We start from the raw sequence: 22,709 nt of genomic DNA on the forward strand, positions 1-22,709 counted from the left end.
ATTTACCAGTTTAAGCAATTCAGTGTCCATAGCTTTTATAGTTCACAAAAAAAAAATTAGGTCTATATAAATAATAAACATATAGTATAAATTATAAAACACATAATAAACATGCCATGATTATGTTAATGTTTTAATAAATGGCATGAAAACAAGAAATGAAGGCTAAATTACATTTTATTGATGCTTTGCACAGATTTTTAATTAACTGCCTAATGCTTAATTACATTTCTGCATACACATTTAGTTAAGTACTAATGATTATATTACCTACATAAAAACAACAACTGTATTTAATAGTTGACCTGATGGTAATTTAAAATTGGTCAGTTTAAAGCCTTTAATATTACAGTGTACAAGTAATAGAGCTCAACTATACAGTCTACATGATTGTCTGAGATTGCTTTTTCCTTTGAAAATTGTAGTTATGATTATATTTATCAAAGACATATGTACAATTTTTCAATAAACCAGCATTCAATAAAAAGTCACACAATTATATTTAGTTTCACCCCCTAATATACTGAAAATATACCTATACCATGACATCAAAACAGATATCAAATAACATTATAACACAAAACAAGATATTCTGCAATATGTAGCCATTGACATTCATAGTTGGAACAAAAATACTATGGAAGTCAATGGCTGTTTTTCCCCAACATTCATCAGTAAATCTTTCTTTGTGTTTCAGTGAAGAAAGAAAAGCAGGTTTGGAATAAGTGAAGGGTGAGTAAATGACAAAATATTTATTTTTGGGTGAGCTATCGCTTTAATAAATATGAGTGCATAATATATTTTAACATGTATATTGAGACAAGGGGATTGACCGTCAACATAAGAGCTGTGAGTTTGCAGTGTGAATTGAATGTGATGAGTTGTCTATCTTTCTCTTGCATTTTCTTTGCTGCACACTTGACTGCACACAAGCATGCAGTGCGACCAGTGCAGACCAGTTTAAAAACATCTGACTCCAAGCCGGTTCTTTTCATTGAAAACCTGAACTGCTCCACCAAAGCAGTGATGTATGCAACTCAATGAACCAAAAGTTATCTTTTACATTCATATCAGTTGTGGTATGCATTTGAAATGTTTTTACTATTTCTTCATGTAGCAACATGCAGCCCCCCCCCCCCCCCCCCCCCCAAGCAATTATTTTGTTTAATAATCATCTAATTGAAGTCCATCCTAAATTTGGGCTGTCCGTGACAATCTAAAAGACATCGAACAACAGTCCAAAACAGACTAGTCATCAAATAGACAGATTAGACACTGATTCATTCCTGTCTATTCATTAATTTATTAATTTTCCTTTGGCTTATGCAGCAGATGCCCTTCCGGCTGCAACCCAGTACTGGGAAATCCTGTCTATTGTTAGACATCTATTAGATTTTCACTGACAGACCAAATGTAGCCTTGTTTTAGCCAAGACGTCTAGGTTTAGACATCTATTAGATGTCTATTAAACATATAAATGCATTAAACAGATTTTGTTACTGTACAAAATGTTACATAAACAGCATTTTTACTTAGTTTTTATGCTGTTGGTGTGTATAATTTTATAACGAATATCTGCATTAGCAAAGGTTACTAATTTTTACCATGTAATAAATGTGCAAATACAGATTAAAGCGTTAAATAACTTTAAAGAAACTATGAAATGCTTTTTCCTCATGAAATGTTGCAGTTCGTATAATAAATGATGTATCTACACACAACACTATTCATTCATTCATTTTCCATTGGCCTAGTCTCTGATTCATCAGAGGTTGCCACAGTGGAATGAACCAACTATTCCAGCATATGTTTTATGCAGCGGATGCCCTTCCGGCTGCAACCCAGTACTGGGAAACACCTCTTCCTGTGAGGTGACAGTGCTAACCACTGAGCCCTCGAGCCCCCCACTCATTATTATAATAATAATATAAACTTTATAAAGTTTAAGTATAAGACTTATAAAGTTTAATATTTCATTTTTCTGTTGATGGAAGGATAAGAAATGATAAAGGGGCCTGACAACATATCAGTCACATGAGCTCGACCAACAGCACATGACAGAAGTCCAATACTTCATTTCCTGGTATATACTGTATACAGTTAAAGTCAGAATTATTAGCCCCGCTGAATTTATAACCCCCTGTTTATTTTTTTCCCCAATTTCTGTTTAGCGGAGAGAAAATTTTTTCAACATATTTCTTAACATAATAGTTTCAATAACTCATCTCTAATAACTGATTTATTTTATCTTTGCCATGATGACAGTAAATAATATTTTACTAGATATTTTTCAAGACACTTCTATACGGCTTAAAGTGACATTTAATGGCTTAACTGGGTTAGTTAGGTTAACTAGGCAGGTTAGGGTAATTAGGCAAGTTATTGTATAACAATGGTTTGTTCTGTAGACTATCGAAAAAAAATAGCTTAAAGGGGCTAATAATTTTGACCTTAAAATCGTGTTTAAAAAATTGTAATTCTTTCATTCTAGCCGAAATAAAACAAATAAGACTTTCTCCAGAAGAAAAAATATTATCAGACCTACTGTGAAAATTTCCTTGCTCTGTTAAACATCATTTGGGAAATATAAAAAAAAAAAAAAAAAAGTTTAAAGGGGGGCTAATAATTCTGACTTCAACTGTACTGTATATACAGTAGTCAACATTTGAAATGGATCAAACATGTTTTTCTAAATTGTCCTAAGAAAAGAATAGTCGTACAACTTTGATGAATGGTTTTTATCTACTTCAAATGTTGAGTACTGTACATCACAAATGGAGAACAAAAGATGTTTCATGCCGACTCTCATTTTGAATCTTAATTTGCCCACCTTCTTCCTGAGCAGCTCGTTCTCCTGCTCCAGTGCCCTCTTGCTGCCCTCCAACTCTTTGATGCGGAAGTCTTTAGTTGGGTCTTTGCTCTGGAAGGTCAGCAGTTGACTTTCCAAAGTCCGCTGAGCATTGTTACTTTCCTTCTGAGACATCTGAGAGAATGAAGGAAGATTTAAACACTATTATAGGATCAATCTAATCTTTAAAAGGGGTCATGTACTAGGAAAGCTAATTTCCCTTCATATTTTGAACGAATATAAAAGTTCCTTCATTGTTACATTTTCTTGTTAGTCTAAAAGGAGTGTAAATTGGAGTCTATTAGTTCAGAATGTGCCACTTTATTACATAATAGTACTGGCTAAATTCAACATCTTCAGAAAAGCAACATCTTCTGCATCGCTGTCTGTTTAGCTCCGCCCACTGATTCATACTGCAGCAGGTAAACACAGAGGCAAATGCAGGCCTATGCAGAAACTAAAGGTTAAAGATACTCCAAAGGCAACAAGACATTTTGTTATGTTATATTTCAATTTCTTAAACAAACATGCAGCAATAACCTAATAAAGGGTAATTAATTTACTAAATGATGTCTTCAATCGTATTTTGTTAAAAATATTGTGAGGAAATCGAATTGAGAATTTGATTGAATGATTAGTTCAGTGAATCTTCACATCATTACAATTTACCATGGATAATTTTGCAAACAAAGTGTGATTTAAAAGTTTTCACAAAGGCTGAATCTAAAAGACAATGATGTGGCAACTATATTGATTCTGATAATTATGTCCTCCCAGACAAGTCTGAGTAACTGCATTGTCTGTTTTTACAGATCAATTAATATACAGTTGAAGTCAGAATTATTAGCCCCCCATTGATTTTTTTCTTCTTTTTTAAATATTTCCTAAATGATACAGAGCAAGGAAATTTTTACAGTATGTCTGATAAGATTTTTTCTTATTTGTTTCTTATGTCTTATTTGTTTTAATTTTTTTATTGTTGGCTAGAATACATTTTTTTTTTTTTTAAACCCATTTTAAGGTCAAAATTATTCGCCCCTTTAAGCTATATATTTTTTCGATAGTCTACAGAACAAACCATCATTATACAATAACTTGCCTAATTTCCCTAACCTGCCTAGTTAACCAAATTAACCTAGTTAAGCCTTTAAATGTCACTTTAAGTTAGAAGTGTCTTGAAAAATATCTAGTAAATATTATTTACTGTCATTATGGCAAAGATAAAATAAATCAGTTATTAGAAATGAGTTATTAAAACCATTATTTTTATAATAGTGTTGAAAAAATCTCCTCTCCATTAAACAGAAATTTGGGGAAAAAATAAACAGAGGGGCTAATAATTCAAGGGGGCTAATAATTCTGACTTCAACTGTATATACTAAATATTTATGCATTTTTACATTAAATTACAGCAGTGCCCATCTTTGAAGCATTGTCGAACCGACATACAGAATTTTAAGTCCATTCTATTAATAGTTTGATTTAATTATATTGTAGATAAGGCCACTTAATAAAGAGTGGGACCAAATTTTATATTGGAAAACAATTTAATTTATATTGGGGAAGTTGTATTTTCAAATACTGAAATGTTTAAATATACAAAAGATATTTGCCATTAACATTAGCTAGTATTTACTTTTCAGTCCAATGCCTATTTAAACTGTGTTCATATAAAAGGAGTCAAAACAGGACGGCCTTTATAGCTCTTTTGCCTCTAAATTATGTTTTGATATGTAAAAACTAATTTTTTATCTCAGAAAATGACCCCTTTCAGAAATAAAAATTCATTAAATTTATTTATGCTGGAGCCCCTACCTGCAGCTGTCTGTTTTGTTCACGAACACTCTCCAGTAGTCTGTCATATTGCTGAGCTTGATCTGCTTTAAAGTTCAGATCTCTCTCCAGGTCCTCCTTCTCACTCTCCAGACGCTGCACAACAAGACACATGCAATAAACCCAAATGCAACCAACCATGTAATTGTGCATGGTTAGAGCAGTAAAAAAACAGGCTTACATACTTTTGCAATGGAGAAATGCTTTCAATTTTGCAGGTTTAATGCATTGGTGTAAATTCAGAAGCTCAAATGTAAACTCTTTATAGGGCACTCTTTGAAATACTCAATAGAAAAATCCTCTTACTGGGGGCTATTACAAGACTTTTAAACTTTGTTGATTTTAAAAGAAAAAAGTATATTATAATCAGTGTCAATGAGGTTACCATATATGATTCTTTTCATTACAAAGAGTTAAGGATGTAAAAATCGAAAAAAGTTGACATTTCAAAATGTATATAAATATATCAACCCTGATTTTTTTAAACAATAACCAAAAGGTCTCATATATCTGTCTGTGTACCTACTGAAATAATGATCACCCTATGACAAGCAGTGACTTTTTTAAACTGGGTCTGTAGTCTAATTTATTGATTTACCAGAAATTTTAATAACCCTTAATCTAAGCTTAAACTTAACATAAGCTGTAAACGTATCCCTTAAATCTAATTGACTGATTGGAATGTTGTTCCAGGATCAACACAGATGTCGATCCAAGAACATGTCAATACTTGGTGAAATCACACTAGGCATGTTTCTGGATCAACATATACAAATGGTGGACAAGAAATGTGTACCAGCACACTTTGTCTATGCCAAAAACGCATGCATTCATGTTTTCAGTGAAGTCTGAAAATTATCTTTGCTTGAAAAAGGTTTCTCTTGATTTATTAATTTAATTATAGGTTTGCAGCATATATTATATTATTAGTAGTAATTAAAATCTGGCAGCAACAGCTGAATTTATTTTTCACTTGGGAAAGCAATTGGCGTACAGATTTTTCTCAGGCATGAAATCACCTGCAGACCAAGGAGCACGTGCCAAAATCATGACGATTCGTATCAATAAAATGCAAGCAGCAAAGAACATAACAGATCTGCGTGAAAATACCTTCATCTTACAAATAAACAAATGTACAGACATTCATTACATATTAATTCCCAGCATTTTATTATCTACTCTTCATTAATCTACTTTAAAATGAAAAGGGAATGTATTGTAATCTTGATATTATATAATAGCCAGACTTCATTCATTGTCCTTTGGCTTAGTCCCTTTATTTATTAGGGGTCCTCACAGCGGGATGAACTGCCAACTTATCCAGCATATGTTTCACACAGCGAATGCCCTTCCAGCTGCAACCCAGTACTGGGAAACATCCATACACACTCATCCACACACATACACTACAGCCAATTTAGTTTATTCAATTCACAGATAGTGCATGTTTTTGGACTGTGGGGGAAACCAGAGCACCCAAAGGAAACCCACGCCAACACGAGGAGAACATGCAAACTCCATACAGAAATGCCAACTGACCCAGCTGGGACTCAAACCAGTGACCTTCTTGCTGTGAGGCGACAGCGCTAATCACTGAGCCACTGTGTCGCCCCAGCCAGACTTCAACCTCACATAATTTGGCATTATAGGATGTGATCTTAATGTTGAGAATGTAACTCTACAGTAAACAATGCAAATTTTATTGACATTTTAAGTAGTTTGAAAAAAGTACAAGAAATAAGTTGTATTACAGTTTTTAATTATTGCTAACACACTAAAACTAAACTTTTCCCACAATTGGCAAAACTGTACACTCAAGGAGCAAAACACAAGACTAGATCTGCACAACTGTAAGCACATTGTCAGCTTCACACTTTTTGCAAAACATTACACACAGTGATATGCAAATCACTAAACACACTTGGAAGCTTTTGACACAGAAATGTTTCATGATGGAATTTCCTTGCAATTTCACAGCAAAGGCCTTCAAATGAACACACATGAACCATAGGTTAAACACAGCCATCAGGTGTGCACTCACACTGCTGCAAAACTGTAGATACACCAATCAGCTGTAACCACAATAAAAAGCAATAGGTATAAACTTCACTAGTCTTCGATAAATATGTTTACAGTAGTATAGCTATAAACAATGTCTATAACAATTGTCAATTTACATTGTTGTATGGTTTGTTAGGATAGGGCAATATTTAGCTCTCAGTCTATCACTGTTTGGTGAATTCAGTATGTTCATGTACTTTATAGCAATATCTCTGAAACAAATCAAACCCAGATTATATCAGTACTAGTCAGTTAGAAATGATATGAGTGTTTAAGATGGATTACAGCAGTGTGTAAATGAAGCAAACAGATTTATATTGAATGAAGCGTGTGTTCTGTACAGTGTTAAAATTGTGTTATGTTATATTGTTGTAAGTTTTTGAATGAAGTGTTTCATTTTGCAAAAGAACTGATGTGTTCTGCTGTTTTGTGTGTGGATGTGGAAATTGTGTGTAGTGTTTTGACAAAATGAGCCTTAATTTCAAAATTGTGCTTAAGCAATCAGAAGAAACTGTAAACATTATAAGTAGTCAGAGCAAAGATCAAAGATCCCATAATGCATTTTGAAAGCAAAATTAAAAGGAAAACTATTAATCATGAGCTACTGGCAACTGTAAAAGACATTTATCACAGTGCAGCTCATGCTCACGTGTTTTTGGTTCCTAAAGCGACAGTAAATGCTGCTCCAACATGAACTCATATCTGCATCTGTTCTGAGTTTAGGCTCATATATATATATATATATATATATATATATATATATATATATATATATATATATATATATATATATATATACACATGTTCAAACTCAGAAGACTGTTTATTAGCTTCCCATAGAAAAAGCACTAATAATAATAAATGTTTCTATTTACACACCTGTGTATAAATTCAAAAGAATGAAGACATTAAGGCATAAACATTAGTAGTGTACTTTTAGATATACGTTATATTGCGCTTAAATATTTTTAAAGTGACGTATTAAATATAATAATATTTGGTTTAATTTAGTAATAATAATAAAAATAAAAAAATAAGAAGATGATGAAGATATGCAAGTAAGCATAATGTATCATATTTTACTTCCATTTTGCAGTATTTCTAGCTTTAATGGAGACTGCACACTCAGTTTAATTACTCCATAAGTCATTTTTAAGTAACTTGAATTGTTATAGGTAAGTAGATAATTGGTGGATAATTGTGATTGCAGACAGTGATGTAATTGCAGTAAATCATTAAAAGCTGCTGTCTGCTCCATGCTGGCTCACCTACTGAAAACTTGTGCATGTATTTGTGGTGATCCTACGATGGTTTATGTTTAATTGAACAGAAAGCTTTGTGAAGTCAAACAGGAAATGAATGTTCTGGGAAGTGACTTTTTGCAGTACCAACAAAGCATTCTTGTTTGTAAATGATTCAAGTTAAGCTTTCCATATACTGTATATATTTGCACCCTTGGTAATAATAAGCAAAGAAAGAGAAAAATTTTTCTATTGTTTAACCTTTTGCTTAAAATATTAATGCAAATATTGAAGACACTTGAGTTTGTTTTTGGATGAGAAAAGAGGATTTTTTCTTGAAAGTCCTTTCAAACAACCTGCAAAGTACACTGTAAAAAATGCTGGGTTCCACACAGGTCATTCATGTTGTCCCAACACAAATTATTTACGTTAACAAATTAAAGTGGACTGAAAATAAAGCAATTAAGTCATCCCAAAAAATGAGATTGTGTTGTTTCAACTTATTTGAATTAAGCAGTTTCAACAAGCAGCAAAAGCCATTTTTTTTTGAGTGTAGGTTTTAGAGACTTTAGAGGTTTTAGAGACTTTCTGACATCAAGACCCAACTAGCTTCTGCATATCTTCAGTTGGAGATTTTTTGGCCACTAGAACCTTCCTGCTGATGGTAATAAAGGCAGACATTCGTTATCATGAATTATTTCATTAAGTCACATTTTCATCTTTTTAATGTGTTTACACTACCAAGTTAAATAAACATTGCATGAAACATCTATTTTCTGAATAATTTGTCATTTTAGTTATAAAAAATAAATGTTGTGTCGCTACCTATACTCTCAGAAAAAAATGGTACAATGTTGTACTAAAAAAGGTACAAACCCTTGTCACCGAGGCAGTACCTTTATATGGAACAGAATTGTACCTTAAGACAAAGAAACAAATTTGTACCATTGCAGTTTGTACCTTTAAAGATATGATTTGTTCCATTGAAAACCAAAATGTACCTTTGGTTTTTAAAACCTGCAGATCCAATATTGTACCTTCATCACCGGTACAAATCTGATCCACTACATTTTTAAACAATGTTTTTAAAAAAAGTTTTTTTTGTGTGTGTGTAAATACACCTTTTCCATTGACAATAAAGAATAAAAAATACTTTAACATGATTTAAAAGATCTATTTTTTGAACATTTCACAACACTTTTCACAAAAATACATTCTCCCATGTACAATAAAACACATTTTTACACAATAACTTTGTAATCACTTAAAATTTTATTAGTTTACTTTCATTTTACTTTTAAAATAAAAATAGAATTATGCAAACGTATTGTAACGAGGTATGCACAATGATTAGTTTTACAATACTAAAATGTCTGCATGAACACTTTTTGTCTGCAAAAATGCCTTTAAATGTTTAGTTTACAATACCTATAGTTTTGTTTTACCAGTTATTTTGTATTATAGAACTTAATAAAATAATGTTTATGAGTTTCTCCAAACATATGCTTTTAAATGATGATTCATGTTTTAATATGGAAATTATTCATAAAATCACTTTGCCTTTCCAGTCATATTTATTTTCATAGATTTTGTAATAAGGAAGGAGTGTTCCAACACTTATGTACCTTTTATATGAGAACAATTGTGTACCTCCATTTCAATTGTACCATAAAAAGCACAGAACAGCATCATAAGAGGTCTTTTCTGTACCATAAAAGGTACAACTTTTACAAAGGTACAAAACTGTTCTTTAAGGAACATTATTTGTACCACCGTGTAACTTATTTCGGAGTGTTTTTCTGGTCAACTCTGTTACATAAAAAGGCATGACAATCTGTAAAGCACTGTTAGAACAAGCATGCGACTTCCTCCAAGTGATGGTACTTCCTCTGATGGGAAACTCTGAATGTCATTTTTTTGTATAAAATGTTTAGGATACACTAATAGTGGATGATTAGGTCAACTTTGTTTCTGTGAAATATTGTTAAAAAATTATATATCAATGACTATTTGATTTGAGGTTAGAATCAAAATCTAAAGAAATCAGAATCTAAAGCACAAAATGGGATGAAATATCAACTCTGTTATTGGTGTTTTATAAAACACTTTTACCCCCAACATATAGCTAGTATACTGTTAAAGCGCTGGAAACTCTTGTGCAGCAGTTACATCATCATACCCTTGAATGTGTTTATACACGCATCACACCTTGAAAAACACAAGGTCAGCTGAAAGTTGGGTAGTAAAACAAACCCACGCCCACAAGCAGAACCTGATCTGCTCATCTGATATGTACTGTATCGTCAGTGGAAACTGGAGGCTGTTTCTACAGGACATGAGGCTGACAGCTGGTTTAGTGGCAGGAGCATCGTACTCACCCTCAGGTCTTCCTGCATGTGCACTAACTCCTCTCGAAGACTGCTGAATGTGGTCATCACCAGATGCATGGTCTTATCAGCTGTCATACGAGTCTAGATGACAGAGAAATAAGACAGATAGTAAATTTAATACCATGTACATTGGTGTGAAAAAGTGTTTGCCCCTTACTAATTTTTTGCATGTTTTTCAAACTTTGTTTCAGATCTTCCAACAAATTAAAATATTAGTCAAAGAAAACACAAGTAAACATATTTGTCTTAAAAGAAGGTTTGTACTATTAAGGGAAAACAAAATTCAGAACTGCACAGCCCTGTGTAAAAAGTGTTTGCCCCCTAAACCTAATAACTGGTTGGGCCACCCTTAGGGGCAACATGCATATTTTGGATAACTTGCAATGAGTCTGTTACAGCACTGTGGTGGAGTTTTGTCCCACTCATCTTTGCAGAATTGCTGTAACACAGCATCTCAATTAAATTCAGATCAGGACTTTGACTAGGCCACTCCAAAGTCTTAATTTTGTTTTTGTTAAGCTATTCAGAAGTGGATTTGCTAGTGTGCTTTGGATCATTGTCCTGCTGCATAACCCAAGTTCACTTTAGCATGAGGTCACTAGTAGATGGCCGGATGTTCTCCTTAAGCATATTTTGGTACACAGCAAAATTTCAAGGTTCCATTTATCACAGCAAGTCTTCCAGGTCCTGAAGCAGCAAATCAGCCCCAGACCATCATACTACCACTACCACATATTACTGTTGGTATGATGTTCTTTTTACTTTTCTCAAATGTACTGTATAAACTGTAGCATATACTGCAACTGTTTTCAAAAAAACATCAGACGTTCAACATCAATAATAATAAGACTTGTTTCTTTAGCAGCTAATCTGAATATTCAGTTATTTCTGATGAATCATGTGACATTGAAGACTGGAGTAATGATGCTTAAAATATTCTGTTTTTCCATTACAGGAATAAATTACAATTTTTTAATATTCAAGTAGGAAGTTCTTTGCATTTTAAAAACCCTTCACAATGTTTTCCTTTTTACTGTGTTTTTGATTCATTTAAATCCATTCAGTCTTTATGAGCAGAAGAGATTACTATCCCAAAGTATTAACTAAAAGACTTTTTTAACTAAAATATCTTTTTTTTTTTACATATTTAGCCAGTTTTATAAGTTAAAATGCTGATGTTTTAAAAAAATTAACTATTACTGGCATATAGCAACTATTGAATTTAAGTCTTTAAACTAATTACAGAAAGCACTTAGTCTGACCTCAAAGTTGACTTTGCAGCACATCGTTTATACAAGCTCACCCAAAAATGTAAACATAAGTACCAAAAACCAGTTCCTTTGATCCCAATTGCACATTCTGTTTACTATTAGTTGCATTGCAACTACATGCTAACTAATTTTCAATGGAGTATTAGTAGACTGTTTCCTTATCTGCTAACACTGCTCAACCAACAGACACTTAACTGACTATAAAAACTTTGCAAGTGCATATCAACTTATACCAACCTAACAGTCTACTAATACTCTAATGAGAATTAGATGGCATGTAGTTGCAATGGAACTTATACAAAGATAATGCTGCCTGCACTGTAAAAATATCTGTTCATTAACAGTTTCAGTATTTTCTGTTTTCCGTTGTTTTACAGTTGTGAATTGTATTATGAGACCTTGACCTCTGCTCATTCCACATATGTTGTTGAAAATTCAACTATATAGTTAGTGACTCTTATAAGTGACTCTTATTGACATTTTATTTTGAAATAATATAATCTATATAGAAATAATATTTGAAGAAATAAGTAATAAAATATGGAAAACTGCTTATTTACAGATATTTTTTACATTGCAGTTACCAACATTTTTCAAAATATTAAAATTATTTTGTGTTCCACACAAGAAAGAAACTCAAACAGGTTTGGAACAACTTGAGTATGAGTAAATGATGACAGAACTTTAATTTTTGGGTGAACTATCCCTTTAAGGTTAAAGAATATAAAGTTGTTTTTTTCTTCTTTTTGTTCTCTCCTGTGAAGTGAACAGATTGAGTGTGAAGCCCGTTGTGCCTGAAGAAACATGTGTTCCTGGGAGGGGTTTCTGAACGTCTGTGGGTGGGGTTAACTGAGGGGTGTGTGTGGGGCTGATGGGATTGGGCATGCGTTCATCTGCTCCTACCTGCAGAAGGTAGCGGATCTGCTGTTTAGTCAGTTCAGACACTCCTTTAGGTATGAGACTCTCAAATTCCTCTTTCTCCATCTGCATTCACACACATATACAGACAATTACAACTTCAGTGTTTATGGACGATTGGTTAGAAAATTGAGTGTACATTTTGCATCTTAAAGATAAACCTGATATTATTATTTTTTTAAATGTATGGAAACATTAAAAAAATACAATTACAAAATAATTGTATGGCTGTCGATACATTCTGGTCAACTGTTAAATCAGTTATAAAAAGGCATAACAATCTGTAAAACACTGATAGAAAATGTCAACTCTGATATTGTCAACTGTGCTAGAGTTTTGTAACATTTTACAATACGTTAAACAACAATTAGAAACAGAATTAAATCTTCCTTATCACATTTAAGCATTTGCATTATTTTACATGAATAATGCATTCAGTTTACTAAAAATTATTATTTGTTGTATGTCATTCCGAATTAAGGAGAATTTATGGAAAATGCTTGAAATGTGCCTGCAATTCTGGAATGAGTGATACATTAATTGACTGCTTTATGATGAAAATTATCAACATGCACAATATAGGTCACTGAGTCTCATTCATTAATAATTGGGTGTGTTTTTATATTTATATGCACATTTGCACACACTTCTCACAAAAACCTTTCTTTCACAAAAACTACTTCACAACATGAGCATATGCATGTACAAGTTTGTTCTTAAACTCGTTCTTCTGTTTGAAGTGTTTAATTTGTGTAGTTAAAGTGTTTGGCTCTGTTCTAAATTAGCGTCCACATGCACAATGTTAGTAATTTGCATAATACATGCCCAAGCCAGCTTTATTTAAGAGTTTTCCGCAAAACGGCACTTGTCAAGAGAAAATTCTAAGACAAATTATAAAATAAGAGGACACAATTATGGTACCAAAACAAAAGAAAAATAATTTTTACTGTAATAAAGGGTTTGAGGGCGGCATGGTGGCTCAGTGGTTAGTACTGTCACCTCACAGCAAGAAGATCGCTGGTTCAAGTCCCAGCTGGGCCAGTTGGCATCTCTGTGTGAAGTTTACATGTTCTCCCTGTGTTCTCGTGGGTTTCCTTCCAATGGTCCGGTTTCCCCCACAAGTCCAAAGACATGCACTATAGGTGAATTGGGTAAGCTAAATTGTCCGTAGTGAACGAATGAATGAATGAATGAAGGGTTTGAGGGTGGCATGGTGGCTCAGTGGTTAACACTATCACCTCACAGCAAGAAGGTCGCTGGTTCAAGTCCTAGCTGGGCCAGCTGGCATTTCTGCAAGTTCTCCCAGTGTTTGTGTGGGTTTCCTCTGGGTGTTCCGATTTCCCCCACAGTCCACAGACATGTTCTATAATTGAATTGAATAAACTAAATTGGCTGTATTGTGTGTGTGTGTGTGAATGAAAGAACGGTTTGATGTTGCCTTTCAAAATTACAGTTTTGTTGACTTTACAAAATACTCTTTTCAAATAAGAAGAGCGCTGTACATTTTATGATGCTAGGCAACTACTGTGTCAATGGGCTTGATGCTTAGGAGCTTCAGCACAGAGTTGACTTTTCCCAAGTGCAGAGTGTACCGTCAAATTACAAGACTCAGGAGGTGAACACAATGTGCATGAGGAATACATAACTACTGCATTTCAGATTGAAGCGGTCCTGAACAGCCATTCATCATTCTCAGGAAACATATTTGTCCACTCTCCAGTTTATAGAAGGATAGAGCAGATGATTATTGTTTGAACATCTGTAAATAACATATCTATCATTATCTATCATTATATGTATGGTTCTTTATACATGTTTTTAAGGCCCCAGTCATACACGTGGAATGAATTGAATTTTATTTTGTACATTTAGATAAAATTTTAGTACAAAACTTTTTAAAGAATTATGATTTATTCATAAAAACGTCTGTATGCACATTTCTCACATCAATTAGTTAGTGAATGAGACCCATTTTTCTTAATCAATACTCATTATATTTTTGAGATTGAGCTGCCTCACAAGGTATTTTACAGTTTTAAAGAGTTTCTAAATGCTGGTAGAATTACTCACAAGTTTTGTGAGGTTTTTCTCATAATGCATAATATTTAATGCACATTTTCTTATAGTATGCTTAATAATAAAGAAAAAAATGGATGATTTATTTTAAGATATAATAATGTGATTATAATCAATAACAAAAATATAAAACTATTCCAAACACAGTTATAATATTATTGTATATTTTCAATACTAACTAAAACTAAATAAATACATGCAAAAAAACAATAGATATGAAAACATCTTTGTTTAATATTTCGACCAATTGTCATTTTATGCTCTCACATGAAAAAAGACATATGGGTGCATATATACACACACACGTGTATATAGAAATTTCTATATCATTAACCAGCTGTCAATCCTTAGGGTTAGAAACATCTATAATTAAAACTTGAATTTCCTGCATTTAACAGGAAAAAAACTCCACAGGAAGTGAAAAATCTGCCCCTCCCTACCTTGTAGTCAATGGTGGAGTCTAGAAGGTGCTTCCTGCCAAGAGAGAGAACAATCAGAATGAGTCAAAATTACCAAAAAATGCAGAAGAGGTGTTGCTGTTCTCACAATCATTTCTGAGGTGTTAAGTACAAAATCTCTTAACGCAAGATTAATCACTGAATTTTTAGACAGCTTTAGAAGAGGCGTGGTCTTTCAGGTCTTTGATAACTCTAAAGAGCCGTTTTAAAAAAGTGACAGTAGATTAAGTAAACAGATGAGATTCCCTTTAAGATAATAGCCTGTAATAGGTTATCTCAATGCGTGTCAAACCTTCAATCATCTTTTGTTAAGTGTTAAGTTGTTAAGTGCTGTTTAAGCTTTTCTGCAGGCAAATCTCACAAATTCTCCATTAAAGGAATACTACAATTAAAAACATGAAATTATCTTATAATTTTTGCACCCTCAAGCCATCATAAACCCATCCAAAGGTGTAAAAACTGGAATATCATATAAAACATTAACGAATAAAGCACCGTTTAAGTGAATAACTTGCTGATAAACTGCGGCTGCAAATATGAATGTTTCCAACGTTTTTCAATATACTTTTATTAAAAATACAAGAAAAAATGATATGTAATAACTGAAATACACATGCATCACTCAAAGGCAAGGGAGTAAAAAAGTCTTTAAATTAGATTTAAAAGCATCCAATGATGGAGAAACCCTAATGTGCAGAGAGAGACTTTTCCAGAGCCTTGGGGCCGCAACACAGAAAGCTTGATCACCTTTTGATTTGCAGCGAGACCGAGAAACAGACAAAAGGAACTGATTATAGGACCTTAATGGCCTACTAGCTGTATATGGCTTAATAAGTTCACAGATACAGACCGGGGCAGAATTGTGCAATGCATTATATGTGAAAAAAAAGATCTTATAATCAGCTCTGAGTTTTATAGGAAGCCAATGCAATATGGCAAGGACAGGGGAGATATGATCTCTTTTCTTTTTCTGATCTTTTCCTTGCTTCACAATGGCAGTTAATTGTGCCTTTTTTGTATGTTTTTAGGCTCTTATCCAACATAAAAGCAATAACTACGACTCCACTGGGTTAATGAATAACATAATAAATAAAGAAATGCGTTTTTGTAAGAAATATTTTTAAAACTGTATAATATTCTCATGTGGATTACTTTTATGATGGACAAATACACTTTTTTAAGAGCTTCAAAAACATGAGCACCATTCACTGTCATTGCAAAGCTGGGAAAAAAATATATTATTTTATATCACTCTGACTGGGGCGACAAAGAAAAAAAAATCTAATAAACAATCTATACAATTTTTGTGGTCCACTGATACATTTCCATTGTTGTCTGTCCTATTTGCAGTTCATTTCTGTATTCACATGTGTTGTGAGTACTTTCATGCACGTGTTTAGTCAGAGATTGATGAATTAATGTTTACTATTTGCATTTACATAAGTTCTAATAAACAATCTATAAACTTTTTGGGGTCCCCCAACATGTTTTAATTGTGGTCTGTGCTATTTGCTGTACATTTCTGTATTTGCTTGTGTTGTGAGCATTTTCATGCATAACAATCTATAAATACAATCAAGAATAAGATACAATTGAAATAAAGTACTTTATCATTTCCTGAGTCTAACAGTATTCAAGTACAGTGAGTGAATGATAAAAATAAAAATAATTCAATAAAAAAATTGTAGTTAAGGTCACAAATGGTACAATTTCTTATACCTAAATGCTTTTAAAACAATTATATAATCGCAGGTATCAAAACACATTCAACTGATAAATTCTAATAAACTCAACATTGCATATATCCTGTGATGTGACTATTGCGAATGATAACATTGCATTATCGATGTTAAAACGATATATTGTGCAGCCCTAAAGTGTGCCAATTTGTTTTTACTTTTCTATAACAAAATTGGTTGTAATGAAGCAGCATTATCTGACCACATTGCACAACATCTGGAAATGGTGTTTTGTTCATTCTAAAAATCCCTCAGCCAAAGTCTGTCATCAAAGTGGATCAGTATTATTTTCTCCCAGAAATGTGTTGATCGTCTGTGTTGGATTCACATGCAATTTATTCTATAATTAAAAGCCCCATAGAGTCTTCTTCTGCCTCAGCAAAATCCAATTTGCTTTTTAATTTTTGGTGCCAGTTTTACAGAAAGAGACAATTTTGTTCTCATGTCACATTTTTATATAGCAATGTATTGTACGTAAAATCCTAAAGGATATGGTCATTTTTAAAAATAAAAATAATCAAAAGCTCCTCTACCTTCCTCGGATCTTGGCCACATGCTCAGCAATGCAGGTTTGAATATCGACGTTCTTGCGGTAAACTTCGGCAAGGAGTTCGCCAAAGAAACGGTTGTCCAGTTTGGCGACGGGCTCTTGTATTTCAGTCTTTATCTCAGTGGAGATGCCATTTTTCAGTTGCTTTAAGTCCAGGACTTCCTCGTGAATGCTTGAAGTTTCCACCAACTCCGACTGGGGAAAAACATGATTTTAATGTAAAAATGGGGTCTTTTTGAGCAGGAGTGCACAGCTTTTGAGCTACATCTTGCTATGCTGTAAGGTTAATATTTACCAGCTAAGTAAACAAATCCTCTCCAGGATCAACACTGCTCTTCCTTCACACATCCAAAAACATTCTCACATATGAGATAGTATGTTAAATTGACGGACATTTTTCACAAGATGTCAACAAAATGTGTGCTTAGAAATGAGGGTTGACTTTTACAAGTATGTGTTAAATTCTTTAAACTAGACTGTTAGCGATGAATATATCATCCAGTCCACACCTTGATGACTAATTTAAAAATGTAAAAACAACATAAAATCAGACAATCTTCGCTGACTTTTTGATTTTTAACAATGCTCTTAAAAGCAGCTCATTTTTAAAAATGTGTGGACCAAAATGTTTAAGGCCTCCTGGACAAAGTAAAAATGTGGAGAATGTGTGCAGTTACCAAAGCTGTTGATGGAAAATTGCACATTGTTATTTGCAAATGAGTATAAGTAGTTGTTAGCATTGTTATGGATAATATAGCGATATATTTACTATATTTGCATTGTGGATTTTTTTTGAGCATGTATCTTACATGTATTTACTGTATATACATCAAGAGCTGGGGGATGTTTTAGAAAATACAGCAAAATTTTGTAATAAAATAAAATAAATGATTGATAAAATAAAAAAATAAATAAATAAATAAATAAAATAAAATAAAATAAAATAAAATAAAATAAAATAAAATAAAATAAAATAAAATAAAATAAAATAAAATAAAATAAAATAAAATAAAATAATGAAAGACCACTTGAAAATTCTCAGTTTCTCTTGATTTATTAGGTATGGGTTTTGAGCAAAATGTTAACATATGCCTTATTCCAGAAAAGTCTGATAACATACTGTATCTTGACATTTCCAAATAAAACTATTCATACAGAGGATGACAATAGGCCATATATACTGTATATATAGGCCATAGCATAATACATTTTCTCATTTACTGTGTTTGTAAATCAAGGTTATTCCACCCCACAAAAATTTTAACTCTTCGGAAATTAAAACATTGGTATTGTCTAAAAATGTATACATACATGTCTAAAAGCATGACACCTCTTTTTGTTGTTTTATGAAATTAAAAAAAACTCTAATATATTGCCTGTCTGTCCCTTTTTATTCAAAAAGTAAAAAAAAAGTTGCAATTTGCAATATCAAAAATCCAAAGAATTATCCATCAATTCTGTAAACATTTGATAAAATTTATCATATCTTTTCTAAAACAATTATTTTTTAGTTTTTTTTTCTATTTTGATGCATCCATAATAAAATCAATAGCATTTTCATCCCTACTACACTAATAGTGTTTGATGATTGATCTATGTTTTTGCCTTCTTTGTGTAATGTTTCAACATGATTAATGGCACAGCACTGAACACACGACACGGGCAAGAGTTTTGTCAGTCGTCCAGTAACATCCAGAGCTCAAGGTGTGTCGAGTGGTCGAGCTGGATTCCTCTAATCCGTGAGAGAAAGAAATCAAACGCTTCACCCAGGATCTGGTTTCATCCTAAATCATATACTGCATATATAAAAACTGACACTGACACATAAAGGTCTCTTTAGGTTTAAAAATTATCTTATTGGCAAAACCGTTAATAATTTACCTAAGTGACTCATTTCCTTTCTATAATCAAGAGTCTGAGCATGCATTTTTTTCTACTTTACAATATATTACAAGAAAATATCTGTTTAATGTTTGTGCCAAGAAACTGAATAAATGCGTAATTGGAAAACACTTTGGTGTGTAAAATTATGGAAACAAGTACAACAAGATGTGAAGCTCCCACACATGACAAATATAAAAAATATTCTTTGTGCTTAGTCCAAAGACAAAATCTTTTGGATTCACTTTGCTATCAGTGATGTAAACTACGTAAGTAAATTACTTGCTCACATTCCTTCAGCTTTGTCCCTTATTTATCAGGGATCGCCACAGCGAAATGAACCGCCAATTACTCTGGCACATGTTTTTACATTTAAATTAAGAGATACAAAATGTGTATCAACGTATCAAATTTTTCAGAAAATAATATCATATATTGGCTATTTTAAATAAAAAAAGTTTTAACATTTTTTTAATTTAATTTTATTTACTTTGTTCTTTGCCCAGGGGGATTAAATAAAATAGACATTAAAAACACAAAATATAATGTTTTCAGTGCAACAACGCTCAACAAGGCATCCCAGATGACATGACATGCTGCCTTCCCTGCCCACCTCCAAACAAACATTACTCCAGTCAGGCACACGCTGCACTAGCTCGCAAAATGGCAGGTAACGTTAATGTAATCCTTCTATAACCAACAGTGGGTCTGGCATTCGGAAACACTTTGGTATCCCTGTATATATATTATATATTAACAATTAATCAGTAAATGGCACTGGTTAGTCTTATGAACATTAAATGAAAGGGGGGTAGTTCACCCAAAAATGAAAATTTACCCATTATTTACTCACCCTCAAAGACATTGCAAACCTTTACGAGTTCTGTTGAACAGAAAATAAGATATTTTGAAAAAAGGTTACAAAAACCTGTAACCATTGACTTCTATAGTTGGAATAACAAACACTATGTAAGTCAATGCTAACTGGTTTTCAGCATTCTTTAAAATATCTTCTTTTGCGTTTAACAAAAGAAAATCATAAAGGTTTGGAACCCTTTTAAGGGTGAGAAAATGATGACAGAATTTTCATTTTTAGGTGAACTACCCCCTTTAATGCAAACCTAGCAATACTATACTAGCATTCCCTAATAACTACATCATTCTTCACTTGCGTTTATTAGGTAACAAGCATTAGGTCTTCAAAAGAGAAGCTGGAGCAGGTGTTTGTAGGCATAGCATCTGTTTAGAGAACTTTTACAGTGAGACAACTGTTTTTAACAGCGGGTGTGTCTAACCTTCAGAACATTCCACTCATTCTGTGACAGAAACCCAGCAGTGTTAGTGTTTACTGTGCGTGCGTGTGTGTGTGTACATGTTTTTGTGACATATCAGGACCCAAATGTACATAATGACATTGGAATTACACAGGTATTACAAGGAGATGGTAAATTATAAGCACATTGTTGATGTCTGCATTTCTCAAAAAGCTTATACAGGTAAATCATACAGAATGAGTTTTTTTGTTTTTCTTTCAAAAAGTAAAACTACAATTTTTTATTTTGTTTAGGGATAGTGTACACTACCTGACAAAAGTCTTGTCGCCCATCCAAGTTTTAGTAACAACACATACTGACTTGACTTCTAGTTGGTCATTTGGTATCAGAAGTGGCTTATATGAAAGGCAAAGGCCTCTACATTACGCTTATGTTACCAAAATAAAATATGATCATGCCTTGATTTTTTGTACAGTAAGCTCTGACTTTCCTTAGACCAAAAATATTGTCACTTAACAGAAATAATGTAAAGTATAGAATATAAAGTCATTGTGCAGTGGAAAAAGAATTAATATTGTGTATGACTCCCATGCGCTTGGACAACTGCATCCATACTTCTCTGCAATGACTCAAATAGCTTATTAATAAAGTCATCTGGAATGGCAAAGAAAGTGCAGGACTTCTTGCAGGACTCCCAGAGTTTATCAAGATTCTTTGGATTCATCTTCAATGCCTCCTCCTTCATCTTACCCCAGATATGATCAATAATGTTCATGTCTGGTCACTGGGCTGATCAATCCTAGAGCACCTTGACCTTCTTTGCTTGTAGGAACTTTGATGTGGAGGCTGAAGTATGAGAAGCAGCGCTATCCTGCTGAAGAATTTTCCCTCTCCTGTGGTTTGTAATGTAATGGGCAGCACAAATGTCTTGATACCTTAGGCTGTCGATGTTGCCATACACTCTGCAGATCCCTCACACACCCCATACTGAATGTAACCCTAAACTATGATTTTTCCTTCACCAAACTTCACTGTTTTCTGTTAGAATCTTGGGTCCATGTGGGTTCCAATAGGTATTCTGCAGTATTTGTGATGATTGTGATGCAGTTCAACAGATTATTCATCAGCAAAATCTACCTTCTGCCACTTTTCCAAATAATCAACTAGAAGTCAAGTTATTATTTTTTGCTACCTGACTTTTGTCAGGTAGGGGTACAGTAATAGAAAATACAGTTTGTACAGTTTTAAAACAATGGAAATGTTTCCTCTTATTTTACACAACAGCTCAAATGTGTGTTTTAAACCGGTTTGAAGCTGCACCACCGAAGCTTGTTCTCAGCTGCACATGTTACTAAACTTTAAATTTCTACAGGATTAGCGGTGATTGTGGAGTCATATGAATTAAACATTGAGACTGGGTGTGTTCCAGTAAGATTAGGAAGATAAGAAACCATCAATGATTGAAACGTACTTTGGCCAAACAGTGAGTTAACTTTAGCGCCTAACGAGTCGTAGCAGGTTGTGCTTATTGCAAGCGAGGGCAGATAAAAGAGTTGAGTGGAGCTTCTAGTTTCACTCAATGACTAGAAGTGGCGTCACTGTATATTTAAGACATTAACAAACTGCTCTTTATGAATAATGAGCAGGAGTCAGTGCAGTGAAGATGTCCCGGAGCGGTTCAGACAAGTTCAAGTCTCTCTTATATGCAAATTTCCCTCAACTGTAATGTAGTAACCTTTACTGAAGTGTCAAGAAACTCTGTGCAGAAATGCGGAGGATGTTCTTCATCAAAGTGCGCTCTGTGATCTCTAACTAACTAACTACCTGACTAACCCTAACCCATGATAATAAAGATATAAAAATGTGAAGACCACTAATATTTATTGCACTCATCATATGGCTTTAGCAAGAAAATGTAAGCAAATGGTAGGTTTTTAAATTTTTAAATTATTTTTTTTTACCAGAAAAAAAGTTGATTACGCAGCAAACATTGTACAACTCTGTACCTTCATTAATATCAAATCACTGACAATAAAAGTGAATTGATATTAATTAACTACATGAAGGTACAGAACTGTAAAATGTTTGTTGTGTAATCAACTTTTTTCTGCTTAAAATAATGAAATAATAATTAAAACCTTTTTGACAAAAACTAAATTAAATTTGTAA

General features: G+C 33.1%; 1 protein-coding gene across 2 annotated transcripts in view; it reads right to left on the reverse strand.

Annotated features, from left to right (window-relative positions):
* pof1b (POF1B actin binding protein) overlaps positions 1 to 22,709 on the reverse strand; it is a 56,808-nt gene that overhangs the window by 11,286 nt on the left and 22,813 nt on the right. For both annotated transcript variants that reach the window (XM_056445816.1, XM_056445815.1), the window contains exons 3-8: positions 17,369 to 17,580; positions 15,079 to 15,112; positions 12,548 to 12,628; positions 10,362 to 10,454; positions 4,664 to 4,777; positions 2,831 to 2,983 (exon numbers count right to left, since the gene is read on the reverse strand). In XM_056445816.1, the coding sequence (XP_056301791.1) occupies positions 2,831 to 2,983; positions 4,664 to 4,777; positions 10,362 to 10,454; positions 12,548 to 12,628; positions 15,079 to 15,112; positions 17,369 to 17,580 (687 nt within the window). The remainder of the gene's footprint in view (positions 1 to 2,830; positions 2,984 to 4,663; positions 4,778 to 10,361; positions 10,455 to 12,547; positions 12,629 to 15,078; positions 15,113 to 17,368; positions 17,581 to 22,709) is intronic.

This window comes from Danio aesculapii, chromosome 21 (genome assembly GCF_903798145.1).
Source record: "Danio aesculapii chromosome 21, fDanAes4.1, whole genome shotgun sequence".
In the NCBI taxonomy this organism is placed as follows: domain Eukaryota; kingdom Metazoa; phylum Chordata; class Actinopteri; order Cypriniformes; family Danionidae; genus Danio; species Danio aesculapii.